This window comes from Papilio polytes, unplaced genomic scaffold (genome assembly GCF_000836215.1).
Source record: "Papilio polytes unplaced genomic scaffold, Ppol_1.0 DF821511.1, whole genome shotgun sequence".
Taxonomy (NCBI): Eukaryota; Metazoa; Arthropoda; class Insecta; order Lepidoptera; family Papilionidae; genus Papilio; species Papilio polytes.
Genome location: NW_013527693.1, coordinates 96,850 through 119,840, shown reverse-complemented (window position 1 = coordinate 119,840; position 22,991 = coordinate 96,850). Strand labels below are relative to the sequence as shown.

The 22,991-nt window shown below is 32.4% G+C and overlaps 1 protein-coding gene and 1 non-coding gene across 2 annotated transcripts; one reads left to right on the top strand and one right to left on the bottom strand.

Moving 5' to 3' along the window:
* Positions 1-7,409: 7,409 nt before the first annotated feature.
* LOC106108478 (calmodulin-A-like) lies at positions 7,410-15,553 on the top strand. Its single transcript, XM_013289647.1, has 6 exons — positions 7,410-7,548; positions 7,762-7,795; positions 9,035-9,136; positions 13,478-13,613; positions 14,065-14,213; positions 14,991-15,553. Exons 1-6 carry the CDS (start codon positions 7,456-7,458, stop codon positions 15,020-15,022), a joined length of 546 nt encoding a protein of 181 aa, XP_013145101.1. The 5' UTR covers positions 7,410-7,455; the 3' UTR covers positions 15,023-15,553.
* On the bottom strand, positions 12,957-13,030 carry Trnat-agu. Its single transcript has one exon. It is a non-coding gene; the product is annotated as a tRNA-Thr (tRNA).
* Positions 15,554-22,991: the final 7,438 nt, after the last annotated feature.

The window sequence follows — 22,991 nt, the reverse complement described above, 5'->3', positions numbered from 1 at the left end:
TTATATGAATTTGAGCGTGAAATACAATTGACAAAGACGTGATAAATACAAAATAGAACTGGCCATTTAATGTACATAAAAACTTATTTAGTAACGTCATTTACTGAAAAAGAAACAACCCGTGGTAAGTGTTAAGAAACACCCGTTAGTGTTAAGAAACAAAAAATATTATATTAGTAAAAATCATTACAGTTTAAACTTATGTAAAACTAGCTTTCGCCCGTGACTCCGTCCGTGTTGATTTAAAAAAAGTAAGTAGCCTATGTGTTCTTCCAGACTGTTCTCTACATCTATATACCGAATTTGATCGATATCCGTTCAGTCGTTTAGGCTACAGACTCTAACAAACATCCATCCATCTAAACTTTCGCATTTATAATATTAGTATGATTAAAAAAATTACTATTAAGTATAATATACAAAGACAAATGTGTATTGTGTGACTACATTTATGTCTGATTCAACAATTATCATATACAAAAGCTATTTAGAAAAGAATAAAATTTATAACATCCTTGATTTAATCTAGTATTTTTATTTTTGTCAAGTGTAAATATTTAAATTATATGTAACATATCTTACATGAATTAAATAAATAATTTAAATTAAATAAAATTATTATTCTAATTTAAAACAAAACATAAACTTAATTATTCATTAGTAAGTTTATACATTTATCTATCGTTAAATTTGACTATTTACTGTTTCAAAAATAGTGTTAAAATAAAAGTTACATTTTAAAATAAACGACACATTAACTTCACAAACGTGCTATAAAACTCAGTACTTCTCTACTGGAAATAACCTAACATTGACTGTGAATAGATGCTAGAAACTTCGAAATAGTAATCAAATAGTCGTATTTAAATACTCGTAAAATATAATTATTCCTATTGGAATTCCTCAGAAATTTTTTTGACCGGAAACGGAAACAATTAAAGAAACATTTTTGCAAACATTTGTATGTTATACGATGACTTATCCATTAACGAAATTAAAAAAAAAAAACTTAGTAGGCTGCGTATACTTTACGTATATTTTTTTCAACTTAATAGTATGCTTTTAAATAAAATTAAAACTCACTTGTAATCTGCTCATCGTCGATTTGAGTAGTCTGTAAACAAATAAATTCACATTATTATTAGTTAAATTCAATAAAATTAAATAATCAAGAAGTCAAACGCACCATTTTTCAATCTAAAATGTAACTAACTACTTTGAAACAATAAGCGCGCTTGTCGATGTTAGCGCGGGGCGAGCTCGTATAGCGACTGACGATTTTGAATCATGTTCGAAATTCAAACTGAGTCTGGAATGTTCAGGCTATGTTTATACGGAGTCTATAAAAACCTATATTGAAGCCGGAATATTAAAACTTAAGGACATAATAAGGTTTTTTTTATCTGTGAAGATTTCCTGCAAATTAAAGAAAAATAAAAGGTCTATCATTACCAAATCTCGTAGTGTCCCAAGCAAATATAGCTGTTTGCTATCAACTCCACAGCGCTGTTCTTTCATTGGACTCTTTTTAATATCCCTGATAATAAACGTGCAATCCGCTACAACAGTGCTAGTCATTATAGACTGTGCGCTGTTTTTTATTTGGTGAATTAAAAAAGCAGCGTAGAGTCAGCAGAAATGTGGCTTAGTTACAACGAAGTACTGACTGAGAGAAATGTTATTTTCTTTCAGTTAGTACTTTTAAGTAGTTTTAAACATTTGCCTAACAAGGTCAACTTCTAGTCATTTTAATATTTGTTTTAATTCATTTTTAAAGAAGATAAAATAAAACAAAAAGCATAAAAAGGTTTCGTTTGTATACTAAATAATAATTATGAAAAACTGACCAGCCAGGGGAAAGGAAAAAACAGAACGAAACTACTCTTTTCTATTCTTTTTAAAGAAGAAGAAAATATAATAGCATCAGACCGAATAACAAAATATGCTTTCTCATTTGCCTCTTTCTACGATAAAAAATTCAAACTCACTATTAAACATTCTATGCCAGCAATTATATTCTTTTCGTAGCAAAGTCGTGTGTACGCAATGAATAATTCTACGAATTTTAAAAATCATACTTGAAAAAACTGTCTTTTGTTTCAGCCAAGACAGTTTCTCGTTGTTAGCTTTGAGAGCAGAACTTATCTTGTTGATTTTGAACGATTTAGCTCTTGGCTGTATTCCAATTTAAAAGTAGGCTTAAGTATAAAGCAATTTTAAAAAGTTACCGGCTGCTTTCACTTTCAAAGGGCCATTTAAAACTACTCGTTATAGATAATTGTGTTAGCAGTTTTAAATTTAGAAGAGAACAATGGAATGTCATGTCATCACTTTTTGACTAATATACCAAGACCTATTCCAACAGAAGTTGATGACCTCCCAAGTTGACTATCGAGTGTCAATAATTGTTTTCTTCTCTTTATTATTAGGTTTACTTACTAGCACACGGCAATAAGCTGTTTTACTAACAAAATATGAGATAAAAATTTATTATTATTAATAATAGCTGTTCCCGTGCGATTTACATTATACAATTATTTTATTGTTTATATGTGTCAAATTGTTAATTGCAAATGTCAAAATGACATGCCATGACAAAACTTGACAATCTTGCTTTCTTGATGTTTGTAGCAACTTATGGTCTCTTTCCCACATTAGGGTTTTTATCCAAAATATTTACCCCCTAAGTTTAATGGGATGTGAAAGTAGCGCCAGTGGTGGAGAAATTGAGAAGCAAAAGGTTAGCGTGGTATGGACATGTTGTGCCGACCCTCCATAAGGGATAAGGGCAAGTGGATGATGATGAAGTTTAATGGCCTGAAAATTTATAGCCTAAAGCGTGACGTAAGTATAGGGCTTTTTATTAAAGAAAGAATTATTCAAAAATATGCTGTAATTGCTGACAACTTAGGCAACAAAGTGTGTGTTTACGCTTTATTATAATAGTATAGATAGTATAGATAACTGTTGAAGATGTAACTTAAGTCTTCTTTAAGTATTTTATTAAATATTGCAATATATGTCAAGTTTGTATTATTTCTATTTATTTCCTAATTGTGTTTATTATGCTGTATTGGCCATATGTTATCTGTTGCTACCGAGTTCTACCACTGTAGATGGAAAAAATGTTATTAGTATTTAAATATAAATAATAAAAGGAATTTGGAGGGTGGCACACAATAAAAAGTCAGTCGTCGGAACCCGAATTGTACACACCTATTTAAAACCACGAGTATTCTTTCGTCTCCCCATCGCCGCATCCTTTATAATTACTGTGGGGATTTCTTGGATCTTGTATGTCTTTTACATATTATCTTTTAAAAATATCCTTTAAATATATCCATCCATACAAAGTCACAAGTCATATACATAGAATTAGTTCCATAGTTGCTTAATGAGAATATTTTTTTAAAATATAGATTAAAATACATTTTTACAAACATAACATTTTAATTTCCACATCATTTTAGATATTCTGGTATATCTAAACTGCTTTATAGTTTGTTTATCAGGAAGGTAGTATACTAAATCTGTTTATCTATAGAGAAAAATTAACATCTTATTTGTCAACAGGCTCGGAACAAACCAGCTGACGGAGGCGGCCACGTCAATCAAAAGAATGTCGCCGGACAGAAAGCAACCCCACCCTGCCAAAAAGGTATCAATTCAACTATAATTATTTACGTTGTATTGTTGCTCGCGACTTTACTTACTCAGCGATAACGTAGCTTTTTATTAGTGAAAGAATTTTTGAAATCGGCGCAGAAGTTTTAAAGTTATTTCAGTTATTACAAAAATGCAAATCTTTCCTTTTTGTCTTAGTATAGATGAAAATTAGCAGGTTTTTTTATCTAATCACAACTATCATTACATCATTAACATCGACATTGCAATATTTAATGGTGATGACCTCAGGCTCTAGTGAGAATAGACTGGAGTTTCATCATCCCATCCTTCACCCAATGGACGGATAGCATAGTGTGTACTTCCATACGTCCCCGTCCATACTTTTGGTACCATACCATTTTGGTTTTCGTATGCCTTTGTATTGAAAATTACTAAACTATACCTTTTTAGGTGCATCAACTAAAGGTGGTCCTAAGACTCCAGTTAAGCCATCAGCACAGAAAGGTGCAGCGAAGACCGCGCCACCGAAACAAGCTGCGGCCGCGGCGGTGAAGACTCCGCAAGGAAAAAAGAAGAAAGGCCACAAGCATCAGCAATACGAACTTATTGTCACCATTAATTTGGTAAGTGTACTTATCAGATATACCGAGAGAATTTGTAACATGAAAAATTTAATTCTGGGCACATAAATGACAAGCAAAGTCAAATTTTGCAAACGCCAAAATTTCTTCTAAAACATTCCGACGGGATTTTAACAAAAAAGAACTAAAGAAAACAAAAGATTATCTTACTAGAAACTTCAAATTCTAATCGTATTGCTTTATTATTGCTATTACAAAAAATATCTAGAATATTCCAAAGTTATAAGTAATATTAGGAGGCTATAAATTATTATTTATGTGGTATCATGAGGCTGTAGACAAGATGTTTAGTCAACTGAAATATGTAGCAATTTCAAAAGTTATTTCAAGGATATTGCCTCGCAAAATCTCTAGAGTAAAGTTCTATTGTCTCTTTCTGACAAATGAAACTATAGCTACAGCTATCTCATCTTTACTTCTTCAAGTTCGGGACCAATTTTCCGTAACTTGCTCCCACTAATGCCGGAAGGAAAAAGTTTCAATGTGTTTTCTTACAGCAAATTATATTTGAATCTTCAAACATAAAACCGTAAATAAAAAATAACTTTTATTTTTCATATTCACGCCAAAAAAAATGTAGTTATGGTTTATCTGGCATTAAAAATACACATTCGAATAAAAACTCTTGTAAAAATTTATTCAGCATATCAACTCAATGGGTTATTTATTGACAATAAAATCTACCAGATTAACATGTACAAAAACGATATCCAATTTTCGTAAATCATATAAAAATGTACAAACATTGTTAACCTATGTAACCCGTAAAAAACAATTTCGATTAACTCGTATCGAAAACAGTATAAACAAATGATTATTCTTGTCGGAAAAAACAGATAAAATAAAATTACATTCTCGTCTAGCGTTCGCAGCGGTGATTAAAAAGAATTTAAATTCCATTCACAAAGTCTTGGAGTTTTAAAAATAAAACAGACTTACACCCAGGCATTCGAGCGTTGTTAAAAACGCTGTAGGAAACTGCAATTCTTTTACGATTTCTCTGGTTTAAAAAGTATTGTTTGTTATCTAGGGCTGTCACTAAATCAGAGGTTTCAAAATATGATATTTTAAAGCACATCTTACATTAATTCGCTCTTGTTTTTAATTACTTACTTTTGATGAAACTCTATCATCTTATCGTATTTAAGACTTTGTTAGATAATTGATATTTTTAAATAATTGTGACCATATATTTACTTAGGAACGTAATGGAATCACATTAACAAAATATACTTGAGTTATTAATCTACGTAAAGGACTAATGCTTGGGTGGTCAAGTATCTTATTATTAAGATACTATATACCTATGTATATAAATTTATACATATTTTGACATAGTTTAGTTTATCAAGAAAATTATTGAAACCAATCTCGTTAAAAATCCACCGCAACAGTTGGTTGCTAGAACATCTCAAAGGAGTTACACGGGCCGTCGACAGCCGCGACGCTTGTTGACAGCATTCCGCTCTGCTGCTTTGTTTATAGCTTCTTCACGGCTATTCTATTTATAGTTTCACTGAGATGTGTTATCATATTTTACTGAAATATCGTTTTTAACTTCTTACCTTGGAGAAATACCATATCCTAAAGTCGTGTTTCATCTGACGAGTTAGTTTCAGACCTAGGTAAACCCTTTTATACCTTCTGATAAATCTCATGAGACATTTGTGTTTCACCATGACGGGTGTGTTTCTGGTGATAAATATGTTTAATATTGTGAGGACCTTTCTTGATAGGGCCATTTAAAACACGTGAAAAATGAAACATAAATAAAGTTTACTTAAACATTGTTCTGAACTTTTAACGCCATCTATGTGAACACTCGTACATTAAGAGGTTAGTTATTTGTTTTTTATCATCATAATAGATGGCGCTAAGTCACAAAACGTTATGGAGGGAAATAAAAATTTAAAAATATGCGAAACTAACCTCTATTGCATCTATCAGATGTTTTTTATTAACACAGATCTAATTATCCTAAATATGTATTGCATTTTCAGCCGAAACTGTTCTTACCATTAGACAAACTAAATTTAGTAAAATGTAACCATTCTCTTCTTGCAATAATACTTTACTATGTTAATACGTGCATTTAATAGAATGGAATTTTTTAATGCAAATATCTGTTTTCATTACTACTGATACGATATTTTTAAACCTAGAACGCCAAGAAATCGGTACTATTTAAAACAAAGAGCTGAGTAAATAAAATAATTGACATCTATTAAATCTGGCTCATCCACTGACGTCGCAAAAATAGACACGTTAAATTGCGTTCACTTCGCGAAGCAATGGTAATTGCAAAGAATTAAACACTTCTGCTAAATTAATATATCTTAATTGTTTTGATAAGCCATTATGAAGCTTATACGCACGTTGTAAAGTTGACAATTGATTTACTCAGTAAATGTAGTATCACGCGTCGTGTAGTATCCACAATTTTCCCGCCAAAACAACGCGTTCCTAATGATTTTGTCTGTGCCAAGATTGTAGGAACATTTATCTGTTCTACAATGACCACAATTTTAAAAGTATAAAAAATGTTAATAATAAGGAAGTAACTAAATAGAATTTTATTTCTAAGTAAAATCGATTACAAAGTTTTTAAATTTCATCGGATTAAAAACTTTTTTGTTGATTTTCAGTAAAATAAATACTACCTCATATTTAACCTGATTGTATAACTAAAACATTTTAATCTTACAAATGTAAAACAAGCGCATATTGATACCAAACAAAAAAAAAACTGCAAACATCCGATAAAAATGCAATCAAAACCGACCTACCTGTCACTAAAAAAATCTGTTACCACTGTAGAACGACCACATGTTGTTATAGCGCAAAAATCCAATTTAAATATAGTCTACATATAACAGAGCTGACAATGTCACGCCGCTCGTGTCACTACGAACTTTATCCGTTTGTAATAAAATTAAAAATTTAATCAATTTGCCCGCGTCAATTTATACAGACTACGTAAACATCGTATTTTTTTTTAAATCTGCGAGTGTTTTTTAATAGTTTTGTTCAGTGCCAGTAACATGTGTTAAGATTAAAAATAATAATTTTAGTGTAGTGACAACGCGCCAATTTTAAATTGTGTTGCGTCGATTTTATTGTTTAATTTTATTTTCTTGTTACGTGAAAAATCTTCAAAAAAAATAAAGTGATTGTATTGAATTACAAAATGGCAGATATAGAAACAACTGACGAAATATACAATAAGGAGTACAGAAGAATACGTCGAATAACAAAAGATTTGGCGATTAGGCAGATATCTGTAGGTTTAAAATATTTACTAAATTTGATTAAATAATGTTCATCTATACAAAATCTAACTTATTATTAAGGGAAATTTCAATAGTTAACGTCTTATTGAAGTCTAACTTCGACGTTCAATTTCAAATATATTTACTAATTCTCCTATTTTTTAAAACTATTGATGTTTTAAAATAATAAATTATTGAAATCTCACAGTAATCTTTCTTTTCAGTCTGAATACGGTCTCACCGAGGAACAAGTTGCAGGTAACATAAATTCCAATAAATAAGGTAATTAGTATGGTCTTTGAATCTACGCTTGTTTTATTATCTGTGATAATACAGTTTCTAACGGCGTGTGGCCGCCCATAAAAAAAAAAAAACGTCGACATTAAATCAACTTTTTGCAAATTAAACGAGTGCTTTCAAAACGTTAAACTTGCTATGTTATGTTACGTTAAATCTCAAATTACATGTTTAATATCACTAAATATTTTAAAGGCGAAAGTTTAGATGGATGTTTGTTAAAGTTTGTAGCCTAAACCGTTGAATGGATATCAATGAAATTTGGCACAGACTTAGAGGATAGTGATAGACCTTATACAAGAATTTAGATATTGTTTACAATCAGGTGTTGTGCATTATCCTGTCCAAGGTTGTTTCAACCAGTTAATATAAAATGCAATTAAGCGAGTATTTAATAATTTAGCACAAGTGTAAAGACCTTTATCTGATTTGGGTTCTTAATGTTTCCTGTTTTATTTATTTTGCAAGCCGTTATTTTTTATACCAATTACGTGTGTACGTGTAAGGTATTAACGCTCTGGAATTCGAGGCTTTTCGAGACACGAACAATGGGGCCTGCCTTTTTGTCGGTACGCCTACGTTTTAATATTACTGTAGGCTTGTGATTTAATAATAAAAAGATTATCTTTAATACTCACATATTACAATTTATTAATTACTAGCTGTCGCCCGTAACTCCGTCCGGTCCGCGTGAAATTAGAAAAAAAAACAAAAGTGAGTAGCCTATGTGTTCTTCCAGAGTATCCTCTACGTCTATGCCAAATTTCATCGAGATCCGTTCAGCCGTTTAGGCTACAAACTCGTAACAAACATCCATCCATCCATCTAAACTTTCGCATTTATAATATTAGTATGAAGTATGATTTGTATGATTCCATATAAGATCTTTGGTTAGGGATTAATAAAGAGACAATACATGTGCACAAAAAAATAAAAAACATAAATTTAAACTTACTTGCTACTAGACCTTTGTAAAACTTTTAATCTATTCAAAACATCAGCTCACAGTCTTGATCCGTTGAGCTGCGGCTCAACATAGCAGCTCACGGCTCGACGCGATGTATTAAAACTACATACTGTCCGATCTCGCAACGCAAATTAAAAAACAAACTGAGCTGATCTGACTCGATTCATAGATCTGCGAACCGTCAGCTCTAGCAATGGTCCTTATGAAAAAATGTACATTGTTTTTCTTGTTAGAATTCAAGGAAGCGTTCATGCTCTTCGACAAAGATGAAGATGGCACCATCACTATGGCGGAGCTTGGAGTTGTGATGCGCTCCCTCGGACAACGACCCTCAGGTATGTATGAAACAAATATATTTACATGCAAACCTAAAACTAAATTAACGCACAACTGTTTAGTCTCGTTTTAATTCTTATAAGCTTATATGTGGATGCGCACACTATTCAATTTTTTTAAACAGTTGAATTGGCTGCGAAATAATTGACGATCGCACAACAGTTCTGCGACAGTTTAGTCCAAGGTGTGCGCCCGCTCTAAAACACACTACAAATGCTCTGTTCTGATAGATTTCACTGGATAGAAGAATTCTTCATTCAAAACTGCATGTAGGCATTAAAACTGTGCTCGTTTGCCCGCTTTTCTTATAAAAAGGCAAAATAACTATAACTGTCAATTAAACAGTTCAGTTAGAGTTTTTTTTTATAACATAAGGTGGCAAACGAGCAAGCGGCCACCTGAATTCGCCAAAATGGCGAAGCGACCGCTGCCCATAGACATCCGCAATTGCAGATGCATTGCCTACCCTTATCCGATGGAGGAGGAGACGCAAATAAAGAGGATAGTAATATCCTCTTTATTTGCGTCTCGAAGGGGTAACCCTTCCTATGCATCACCTCTACCGTCAAATCCACTTCCCGTTCCCATCCTCTCATTATAAGAACAGGGTGGTAGGGTTTTACTTGGACTACGAGTATTCAGTTAAAACTACCAGAACGGAGAGTCGGTTTTTTTATAAATATCAACTTTGTTCTAAGTCTTTTATTAAGCAATAACACACTCTAATGTCTAGCCCATAAAGTGTGAATTTGATACTAAAACGTTAGAATAGATCATTTGAAAACGATTATTTATTAAGAAATTATAAATCTTTATTGGGAACGTAAATAGGAGTAGCTATATTTCATTATATTTGGCGCCATCAGCACTGATCAAAGGGCCGTTTGATCTGTTACACGCAATGTTTACATTCCTAACTGCCAGTGGCATTTCGTCACGTTTTTTAACATGCAAAATACAGCTGTTTGATAATTTGTCTAATATTTTAAAGATAATATATGTTTGTCAAAGATTAAACTTATACGTATTCTTATAATTAAAATATTACGTGAACAGTCGAGAACTTTTATTTCCTACCCATTTCTGTGTAATGACATTTAAAACAATATGGTCGGAAACTCATCACAACAGATACCTGATTAATGCTCTTATCATGCTCTGTATATTCGACCCTAAGTAAGTCATCATCTCCCCTACCTTATCGTACTCTCGTAAGGTCGGCGTACCGGGTTTTCGTCATCCGAATAACTCCATCATCCGTCATCTCAGTCATCACTCCCTTCTTGATCATGTCATCTTTCATGCAATCCAGCCATCTCTTTCTTGGTCTACCTCTACCGGTGTACCTCTACACTCATAACTAACGTTCCTCTTGTTACATGCGATTCATCCTTCTTTTCTATTCATTCGATTCATTCATCTTTCTATCCTAAGTGGGTAGTGAATTTAATTCTTTCACTGCAATGTTATTATATAAGGGCGTTGATTTGAATCGTTACAATGTCTTTATAGTAAACACTTTTAACCCAATGTCATCAGTTACAGCGGTTACGTTGCTAAGAGATGCTCGTATTTCGCTTAACCACAAGTTATGTGTCCTAGATATGTACCGGCGCTGTTGCATTTGTTTGAATGTGTTGTTTTCTATAAGAGAAATAAAAAATTAAGTAATGTGTTCTTGCAGACTTTGTACTACATTTTTGACAAATTTAATTGAAATCTGTTAAGTCGTTTTGGAGATATTTAGTAACAAATATCCATTTATAATTACTTAATTTAAGCTTTGTTGCATTATTTGTGCAAAAATATTAAATAAATAAAATCAAATGATTATATTTTATAATTTTGTACATGTTATAAATAATTTATATCTAAGTATCATTTTTTTAAATTTTTCGACTATTAACGTATCTATATGACGGAACCAATTAGGGACTTTCTAAAGGTGTTACTATGTTCTAAATCTCTTGTCATGACAACAATCATTATAGCAGTGAACGTTAAAGTTTGTTTAACGAGATTCATCATTCCCAAACTGATATCAATAATTTGACGTAACTGCCAAAGCCCTTGCCAAATGCGTCCCCAACTGCCGAAGAATGACTATTAATAACTGAGAAAATAAACTGTTGACAATAAACGTTTCTTCCTACATATCTATACTAATATAATAAAGCGTAATTATTTGTAGCCTAAGATGTCAGCAATTACAGCATATTTTCGAATAACTCTTTTTTTAATAAAAAGCCCTACACTTACGTCACGCTTTAGGCTATATATTTTCACGCTATTAAACTTAGGAAGTAAATATTTTGGATAAAAACCCTAATGTGGGAAAACCATAAGTTGTTGCCAACGTCAAGGAAGCAAGGTTGCCAAGGTTTGACATCATGTCATGTCATTTTGACATATGCAATTGATAATTTGACAAATGTGAGTAATAAAATGATTTTTTTTATAATTTTATGCGGATGAAGTCGCATGGGAACAGCTAGTTTTTTTTTTTTTTTTACTCTTGAATTTAAAATTTGATAAACAGGGACTTATAACATTAAGGAAAATAAAAGATCTATACTATACTAATATACTATCTATACTTCTGTCTATATAATCTATACTTCTATACTAATATATTAAAGCTTAAACACACACGTATTTGTGGCGTAGGAAGTCAGCAACCACAGTATATTTTTACACACCAGAATTTCAAAATACCAGATTTACACACACAGCAAATCTGGAATTTTTCATTTGATATTATAAACAGACACTTCAATTGTTGACCGACTTCCCAAAAGAAGGTACTCAATTCGTCTGTAAGTTTTTTTTATGTGTGTTACGGCATAACTCCGCTGCCAGTGGACCGATTTTGATAATTCTTTTTTATTCGAAAGGTAATGCTTGCAGGTGGGTCCCGTTTTGATTGATTTTTATTACATGTATAAATAGGTATATTATCGTGTAAATTAGTGGATGTTTAAAATAAATATTCTTTGCAAATTTGCCACGAACAATTAAGTAAAAGCCATACCCATGTTAGTACATTTAATTCGTGCAGATTAACATTATCTACCCACGTGATTGCCTTTAGGAGAGAATACAATGGATTTCCTTGTTTAAAATTTCTCAAAAAGGTCGAGTATAATAAATTACTAACAATTGTACTGTAACAAATAGTTTTCAACCTCTATCGTACGTACCTTAATTTTGTATAACTATACTTTTTGCGGAAGATCGGATGGAAGTTTAGTGGCTTAATGGATTTCGATGAAATTTGCTTGGTGTCAAACATAATCTGGTAGAACACTTTTTTTCACTCATAGTCGCGAGTAAAAGCTAATATTATATGTAGACTATGTTACTGGCATATAATGTAACATTCTAATGCTGAAAAAAATAATAGAAATCAGTTTAGTAATGCTTGAGTTAGCTTCCAAAAGATCAATAAATAATAATAATAATAAATTCATTTCAACAAAAAGTGGTTACAGAAAATTGACCCAGAATTTCAATTTTGAAAAGATCAAATATTTACTCTTTATAAAAATACAGCAGATTATAAAAATAATGCGTTGGGATCAATTTCATTTAATCACAATGTCCTCGAGGAAACCTTATTTGTTATTATCTGTAAGTTCCTTTCTCGTTTTTTTTTTTAATTCAATTTTTTAGTTATGCACACGAAGTGTTTACGGCCAGTTATATGAGAAGGTCTTATTGTACAACCTTTAAATTCCTGGCCAGATTAATTATTATTTTTAATAATGCTGCGTTAACTACCGTAAATTATTGGAACAAAATACAAAAAGGACTTATCACAGGCCCCGGCGAGATTCGAACTCACGATCTCCTGTTTACTAGACAGGCGCTTTAACCAACTAAGCCACGGCGCCGATGAGCGCTTCGACGAAATTATCGTCTTATTTATGTTAACAAAAAAATCTCAAATTGTACAAAATTAATTCGTTTATAAATTATCTGGAAAATTTAAATTAATAATTTTCAATCAGACCACACAAGGCCATAATTCAGAGGCAAAGTTATCCCACAATTGTTACTCTCGCATATAAATCATGGGATTTCGCTTACAGCGGTCGTTCCCGTGAAATCCGAGCACTAATAAAGCTCGCCAAAATTGCATTGCTTCATTCCCTTTTTGTTTATTACGGAATAAAACTGTAGTTATAATAACCTATAGATTTACCTGTCAAAAATATCACTTGGAAATCCAATGAAATGTATTGGAGTTATATAAAAAAATGTTTCTGGGATACTTTTTATCAAGTTTTTTTTTTTATAATAATTATGTTGGTTCTAATTCTCTAAACACATAATTTCAGAGACTGAACTGAGAGACATGGTGAAGGAGGTGGATCAAGACGGCAACGGCACTATCGAGTTCAATGAGTTCCTCCAAATGATGTCCAAGAAGATGCGCGGGGCTGATGGAGAAGATGAACTGAGGGAAGCTTTCAGGTAACAAGTAAATGAATTAGTCAATTTTCCCAGATAAGAACAGCTATGGACGTACCCTTGCATCAGTGTGCGAAAAACGCAGTGTGCAGGGGTGGCGGCAGCTTGTGTAGCGGGTCACTGATACCTGATACGCGATAACTACGAGTCTGTAAAGACTCAAGCCACGAAGAAGAAGAAGTAAACATATTGTAAACAATATATAGCAACACAGGCTTTATTATTATATAGTAATCCGAAAGTGCCAATGATAGAGAAATAGTATAACGAATGGTCAGCTATAGAAAAATTTTACGGAGAGATAAAGACCATATAAGTTTTAACGTAATTTAAATAACTGTGGATGTTTTCAATGATATAAAGTCCAAATAAGTTATGGACGTTGACCCCCGTAATGCAATCATAAACCTAGAAGAAATCAGCTATCGCATTAATTCTAGTTGTGTAATTCCAGGGTATTCGACAAGAACAATGACGGTTTGATCTCGTCTGTGGAGCTGCGCCACGTGATGACCAACCTGGGCGAGCGGCTGAGCGAGGAGGAGGTAGATGACATGATCCGGGAGGCTGACCTCGACGGTGACGGCATGGTCAACTACGATGGTAATATTCTAACGATAAGTGCTCGTCAATGATTATTCTTTCGATTCTTATCTTTACTGATATTATAAAGAGGATTGATTTGATTTTTGGATTTTTTGATTTTTGTATGTATTGAAATAACTCAAAAACTATTGGACCGATTTAAAAAAAGCTTGCACCATTAAAAAGCTACCTTATTAGTGAGTAATATAGGCTATTTTTTATTATTTAATTTCACGCAGATGAAGTCACAAGCAATAGCTAGTTTTTAATAAAAAAAATAGGAAAAAGTGGTAGTCTTAATGGTGAAGAAGTTAATTCTTAACTTACTTCTAACTAATATTTTAAATGCGAATGTGTGTTTGTATGTTTGTTATTACGTGTTTTCAAAATTGATTACTTTATCTTGTTGAAATTAGATAAATGTAGAACAGAGACTGGGATTATTGTTATAGTTATTAGAGTTTGGAATAAGACTGTCCGCACCTTGCAATAATCGCACAACCGTTGTGCGATTGTCGATTGTTCCGCAGCCTTCAACTGTTTAGTTGTACAACTAAAAATCGATTAGTGTATACCTCCATATAAGCTTATAGGGATCAAAGCGAGACTAAACAGTTCTGCGATAGTTTAGATTCAGGTTTGCACACTCTCCGAGGCTATTGGATAATAAAAAAAAAAACATATCGACGAATTGAGTACCTCCTTCTTTTGGGAAGTCGGTCAAAAAGCATTATCAGACGTAGTTGAGTAGTCTGAAGTAGTTGTTTATTGTATTAAGTAAAATGTTTTTTACAGAGTTCGTGACAATATTGACATCGAAAAACTAGTATGCAGAGAAAAGGCCACCAAGAGATCGTCCCCCGCCCGTTCCCAGACAGTGCTCTCACCACGAACTGTTCAGGTTCGGAGGGAAAGAAACTCTTATATAGTTGCCAAATACTCTGAACTGGAACGTAAACGAATGTGTTTCCGTTCGCGTATAGTGAAGTACCCAAGTGTTAACGCAAATAACGTTATTACTACATTTTAGATGCGCTTTACCGCAGTGTTTAGATGTGTGAAGTGTAAAACATTGTAAAAATATCATAAAATTCAATACAATCGCTTTATGATGTCTTTTTATTGTTTTGGAACATATTTAATGAATGAATGTTTGTTTAAATGTATCATTTTATTGGTGTCCAAATTAAAGGAAGGCAGGGTAATCTGCACATCACTACATAATTATCGCCTTCAAAATTAGAATATAAATTATTACGATCAGAATAACATTTCTAAGGATCCGTACAGCGTCGCAAATAGAAAATATCTCCTTAGTACATTTTCTTACTAAAAAATCACTTTTTAAATTTTTTATAAATCGCTCTAATAAATAAATTTCAATAAATATAAATAAATGACTGGTATTTCATAGCTTAAATGCGGTTCGATTTTTACGTATCGTGGTGAGAAAATTGTGTATATGACGAAAAATTCGAATATAACAGATAATGTGAAATCATTTAAAATAATTTTTATGTAATATCTCAAATTTACATAACCGTTATAAAATAAGACTGTTATATACACCATCAGAAAACACTTATTGGTTTAAAAAATCACTTTGTTTCTTTGAAAACATCACACTTGAATATAAGATCATTTATATAATGAAATAAAATAAAAAATATATAACTGCATACCATGTAGCAATCATAGATGTGTTAAGAATTATTGAACTCTAAAACTACAGATTCTTCGGTTATACTGTTTTCCACATGAGGAAAATTTAGTGATGTCACGAAGAAAGAAAAGTCATCATCTCCCCTGCCTTATCCTACTCCCGTAGGTTCGGCGCACCGGGTTTTCGTCCTCCAAAGCATTCTATCATCCGTCATCTCAGTCATCACTCCCTTCTTGATCATGTCCCCTTTCACGCAATCCATCCATCTCTTTCTAGGTCTACCTCTACCGATGTACCTCCACATTCATAACTAACATCCTTCTTGTTACATGCGATTCATCCCTTCTCATACCATGCCTATACCACTCTAACCTTTTACTCCTTATTTTCTCAACCACTGGGGCTACTCTCAAACTTCCTCTAATAAAGAAGAAAGAAAAGTGAGTCGACTAAAGTAGGAACGATGTTTGTTGGTTAACTAATAAACCTTCAGAAAATACGATATATTAAATACTAGTGTAATGTTCGTGTAAGATAAACGAAAAAGTTCAAAGAAGTTTGAATCTTGTAACATCTTTATTAGTTGAATTCGGCTGTAATTTTTATGCGTGTAGGCTATAATCACTGATCTGTATAAATGGACAGGTGATTGTTTGGAAACGGCAGCTTTTGCTACGTTCTGACTTCGCGCCTTATGAATTTAGTGGTAATTATGTCTTATCACTTATTATAATAGTTCGAAAACTCTTCACCGCGGCCAACCATAACCATTAGAGTCTGCGTTTATAGCCTGTCCATTTATATAGGTCGGTGGCTACATAATTAACTGTGTGAATTAGAGGTAGATAAGCAGAAATGTGTGCATTGTATTTTGGTGTCGTTTCTTTAGGGCCTGTCCCACCAAATCGTAAATTGACTGATAACAATCTAACGTGTAAAATATGTGATGGAAATATCGGATTTTGTTCCCTTATCTGACAGTGACGACATTTTTAGGCTATCTGAGCCTCTATCAGCCAGTGGTGGGACAGGCCCTTAGTCTTCCAATTAGCGGAGGTTGACTGAAAGTTAAATTACGCCAAATCAAGTTCATTAAGGTTACGAGAAGGTGGGAATAAAAAAATATTTATAAATCGTAGAAGTTCGATGTAAAATGCTGTAACTCTAAATTTTAAGATATCTCGTAATTTGTAAAATTAAGATTGGATTTAACAATTTAGAGAAGAGATAAAGGGTACGTTTGTTGACAACGTAATAGATTTTAGTCTTTATTTTCGAGTGTTTAAAGTTGTTTTTATTATTGAACACTTCGTTGCATTGCTATATTCGTGTTTATTTCATATTTATTATATGTATGACTGAAATGTATGAATTCACCAAAAAATACTCTATCAAAATTTAAATGTCTTTCATAGTCATATTTTTAGAGAAAAGCGATTTATTTTAATTAAATTTGATATTACTTTATTTAAATAAATATATTTTTTTTCGATTCTGATTTTGAAAAAGGAATAAAACAGATGTTGTTAGTGATAAAAAATGGGCTTCCCCATGAGTGAAAATAAATTCGACAATTGTTATTAAAATTTATTAAAATAATAGATATATTTTCTTTTATAGAGCCCATATTTCTTGGAAATTAAAAATGTTTTTTTTTAATTGATGACAATAAATCAAAAGATTACGTCAATTTTCATATTCCGAAATTCAATATATTTCTTGATATTTTCTAAGTTACGTAAATACGCATATCACGAGCAATAAAATATATTCAAATGAGATATTTTATTTCCAAAAAAAGATTTCTATATTTACATGAAATTATTTTAATGAAATGTAATTTTTATATTTACTTTATTTTAAGAATTTTTATGTGGAAATTATATTTACATGGGAAATAAAGATTAAGTTATTTATATTATACGAACGATTTATAATCTATAGATATAGATAGATGGAGGTTTTATTTAAATTTGACGTTCAATAATGATCCAAAATTCGAAATGTCATTTTGTACTGTAAATCTAGACACAAAAAAGGCCTCGGAACAACTTTTTTTGCCTTTTTTTGCTCCAGATTAATATCTGTAGGTTATATCTATATACCATTATAAATTAATACATTAAGAGCGCGCGCCTTTGACTAAACTAAACTTTGACTAAAAAAACTAAATCAAACAACTCTTTAATCGCTCTTTGATTCCTATGAGCTTGAACTAAACAGTTGAAGGCTGCGGAACAAAAGACAATCGCACAACAGTTGTGCGATATAAGTGTGCGCCCGCTCTTAAATATATACTTATTTTAAAAGATAACTAACCATGCGTTAATCATATCTTTGAAACTATAAAATATAATGCTTTGATTGTATTTAATACTGTTTGAAATAGATTGATAGTTGTTGAAAATGAATAAGTAATATATATCAGGATTAGGGTTGTAACAGAGGCCATTTAACCGGAAGCGGATGCGGATGCGGAGGCGAAGGGCTTCACCTCTGCAGAAGCTGAGGTTAATAATAAAATATTAATTGCGATTTATTAAAAAAAAGTAAAACTACGTTAATTCAAAATACAGATTGGTACATAATTACAAGATACAGTTTTTATGCAAATTTATTGTATAACAATTAAAGTTAGTCGAACTAGCACAACAGCCTAATCGCCCTATTCGCGTTAAAGACGTAAATTAACCTCCGTTATAGCTCCGCATAAGAAATAACGGAAACGGAAGCGGATGCGGAGTTAATATTTCTTGCGGAAGTTCCGCACTTGCGGATGCGGAAATGGAGTTCCGTTACAGCCCTAGTCAGGATATAAAGATTTGATTAAAAAAACTTATCCGTGTAACTATAAGTTATGAAGGTACGATGTTATTTTGCACGTATAGGAAAAAATCTATGTTACAGTGAAATTTATTTCGTAAATTGTCAATATGTACCAACATACAGATATATTTATTGTGTAATTATTGTCAAAAAAGATGTTTAGCCTATGAGAAAGGCTGTTATCGGTTTTGTCAGAAAATATGTTAAAACGAATAGTTATAGAGAAAAATTTAATAAGAGGGCGCTAGTGAGTTAAAATAATTCAGTTCCACTTATGTGCATCGGTCAAAAAAGCTGTTGGTCTATAGCTGAATACCTCAGAGTTGTTAGAGGATTGTGTGTTCTTGTCATGTGACCTGTGTGTAGCTATTGAAACAAATGTATATTTATGATTTGTTTTTATTTCAAAGTGTACTTGGTTTAAAACGTAAGTGTAATAGTTTGAATTAATCCGGTAAATAACGCTCAGTTTTCAGTTAAGACGGAGCGTCTCTAGTCGGCTTTGTTCATATTTAACCGACCGAGGTTATATTTATGAATTTTTTTGTCTATCAACAAATTGAGAAAGTGTTCGTACTAAATTTTATTAGACGTCATTTTCCTCAATGCATCGGTCAGAGTAATTTTGGAAGATATCCAAATACCAGAGCTATGAAATAGAATATAATTTTGATTAATATTATGTCACCAACTACAGTTGTATTTGTCTGTACTTTGACATATCGATTCGATATGCCAAGACATAATAACTGGTAATTCGTTTCCCATTGTAATTAGACTAGAATTAAATTCTAAAATGTGTTTTCATTTATTTTAATTAAAATAAGAATGTATTGTGAGCTCGCGCACATCTTTGACTAAACTATCGGACAACTGTTTAGTCGCGCTTTCATTTCTTTGCGTTTATAAATGCGCACACTACTTGGTTTTCAGTTGTGCAACTAAACAATTGGATTAAAAAAAAATGCTGCGAAACAATCGACAATCGCACAATAGTTTAGTCAAAGGTGTGCGCCCGCTCTTCATATTGGAAATTATTCATGTGTGTAATACATACTATGTTTGTTTGTTTAATAATAATAATAATAAAACTTTTCCAACTGGTACTAAATCATTTTTGTCGCCACTCATTTCTTAATATTATTTGTAAAATGACGTAGATTTGTTTAATTTGATCTATTTCTAAATGTAGTCATATGTCAGATGTAATTTATACGACAAATAATTGTGGCGTGTCTGTTGTTTAGATTAAGTTTATTCGATGATAAATCGCTAAGAAAACTTATGTCTGCTAATGTACTTAGTGTGAAAATATTAGTGTGGTTTTACATAGATTGTAAATTGTTTTACAAGTGTTAATGTGTAGTGTACAGTCGGGTAATCTAGCGGTGTTTCATAAAGCTACATTCGATTGAACGTTTTGGAAGATTATTCCCAACCGTCACCCTGCTGCCCCCACGTAAGAATAAAAAGTTTTATCCGTCCCACCTATAAGTCTCTCTATTACCAATAAGGGGACAGATGGAACCGTTATGAAATAAAATAAGTTCTAACCGCATCGCAGAAGGTGGGATAGATAAAACATTTTATTCTAACATGGGGACAGAGTGGGGTGACGCTTGGGGATAATTCGTTTTGAACGCATTACGACGCGGAAGTAACCAATAGGATGCAATATTTAAATATGCTATTAAAAAAGTGATACACCGTTTTTTAATATTATCTCGTCGTTTGTGCTACTTACCTGGTTGTTGTAAGAGGCGGAGTTTGCGTAAGTAAGAGAAAGATGAAGAATTTTTCTCTAAGTGTAACACCGCGGATTTTCGCGACAGTACAATTGGCTTTTATATTAGCGAAGCAAGTTTTTAACCATGGAGTTGATATCACGGGAGGTAAAGTTACATCTCACAACGTTGGGCTTCCATTGTCGTGATTCCTGAATAAATTATATTAACATCTATCTCTGTTTTCTTCAAAGTATATTGGATGACATATTTTTGTACGTTGTCCGGACAGTGGAAACTCATTTATTTATTGAGATAACCCTACAGGACAAAATTATGACGCATACACAATACAATAAGTAACATGCAGATACTTTGTTCTAATTAGAGGTATACGTGACGTACGTACATATAAAAATAACATCAACAGTACCAACAGTAAACAGTTTTTTTATTTGTTTATTGAATACAAAACGTAAAATTTTAATTAAATTTAAGCGATAACCTCTCGTGGGTATTTTCTAAAATTGAACATTCTCAGTGCTATTTAAATAATAAAAGTCATTGTAGCTTTAATGTTAACTCCATGGTTCTAACACTTGTCCGCACTTTGATTGTTGAACTCGTGTATTGTATGAGAATAATATGTATTGCGTATTAGTGATTCGATGTAATTAGATGAGTTTACAGGCTTCGTATGAGATGATTCTAATAAAATCGATGTGTGATGGCGATTGTGTTTTATTTCAACAGATAAAGTAATACTTATTTTTTTTTTATAATATAAGTCGGCAAACGAGCAAGCGGCCACCTGAATCCACCGAAAAGCGACCGCTACGTAAAACATTCGCAATTGCAGATGCGTTGCCTCCCCTTCATTAATGGAGGAGGAGGCGCACATAAAGTGGATATTTCCCCTTCCTATACGTCTCCTCCGCCGTCAAATCCACTTTTCCTTCCCATTCTTCCCTCTTAAGAAAAGAGTGGAAAGGGAAAGGGACTAATATTAGGCCTCCGGCACCACACTCATCAGACGAAACGCGGAATTGCTTCTGTGTAATCGTGGTGTTACACCGGGCGAGCCGGCCCATTCGTGCGAAGATGTTAAAGCGGGCTCTACCACTGTTAAATTGCTTATAGTTTTACGTTAATCTACTTAATTGAGTCTTTAACAGATTACTTTCGCAATAGATATCTTAGGCTTATCTCTTCATATTCCATTGTCATTAATCCTTCATACAAGTTGTGATATTGTTTATTCTGATATTACCATTGACTCGTTATTGCATATTATATATGAAATAGCTCATTGGGATTGCACTTAATGCATCTTTATCAAAAGAATATGATTAAAACCCTACTTTATTATGGTCGCCTGATAGAAATTAATAGCAAAATTGCCGATGAAATTTTTGAACATGTATTACGAATTCTCAAAAGAAAAAAATCATTTCTCATTATGATACAATCAATTTCCTCTAAAACTCAAATGTTAAACCTTAGCAAAGACCGCCAATTCGTCTATAAGTTTTATTCAAAGTTAGATAAAAATTATTGAACACACAAAGAAAACATACCAGTCATAGAATTTAAAAATAGGTGAAAATATAGTTTAAAATACAGTAAAAAATATATCCATTTGTTGACCTAACAATGTTCCGGAAACGTGTTAAAAATAAAACAGGTTTCAGTTGTTTTGTTTGCATAAAAACGTATCTATTATAAAGAAAATAGCAAAGCATTAAATCGATAAAAATAAGTCAACCAAAATAAGTGTAAAATTTATTTACAAAGTAAATAACAAGCACGTGGTACGTATTAAAATGTTTCGCTAATCACGATATTGCAAATGAGCTAAGAGAAACGTGATCAACCAATAACCGGTTTAAAAATAGATATCACATGATAACTGTTCTAAGTAACACGATAAAGGAAGGCGCAAACAAAGTTTTCAAACGGTTATCGAATACAGATTAAATAAGTTGTTTTTTCGTTAATTGTTATCAAATGAGTTACAAATAATGTAATCGCAATAACGTCATAAGGTAGCACGTGCCGCGGACGACACGACACACCGCCTTTCCACTCGATCGTCACGCGAAGCACGCCTGTTGCCTTCAAGTCAGAGAAGTACGGAGACGGCTTTTTAAATACAATCAAGATAGTTTTTTAAGAGATGTATTACCATTTTAATTGTGTTATTCCATTGTATGTAATCAGATTAATTAATAATTTCGTCAGTAAATAATTCGATTTTCACAGTTTTTAATATAATTCACGCAGATTCACAGTTATGAATTCGCACCGCAATAAACGAATATTTCAATAAATAAATGCTGACACTTTTTCAGAATATTGGTGCCATTGGTGGTGGTTCAGGATATTGCCATTTCGGTGGATTCAGGTGACCGCTTGCTTGTTTGCTATCTTATGTTATAAAAAAAGAATAGAACCTCTCGTAGATGGATTAACATTTAAGACACAAACATAGTAATCTTACTAATATCATAAATGCGAAAGTTTAGATGGATGGATGGATAGATGTTTGTTAGAATTTGTAAACGACTGAACGGATTTCGATGA

Excerpts from the sequence above, each read along its gene's own strand:
- LOC106108478 (XM_013289647.1), top strand. The coding sequence starts at position 7,456 with ATGGCAGATATAGAAACAACTGACGAAATATACAATAAGGAGTACAGA. Across the intron at positions 7,549-7,761 it reads TGGCGATTAGGCAGATATCT|TCTGAATACGGTCTCACCGA; the intron begins GTAGGTTTAAAA and ends CTTTCTTTTCAG. Across the intron at positions 9,137-13,477 it reads CCTCGGACAACGACCCTCAG|AGACTGAACTGAGAGACATG; the intron begins GTATGTATGAAA and ends ACATAATTTCAG.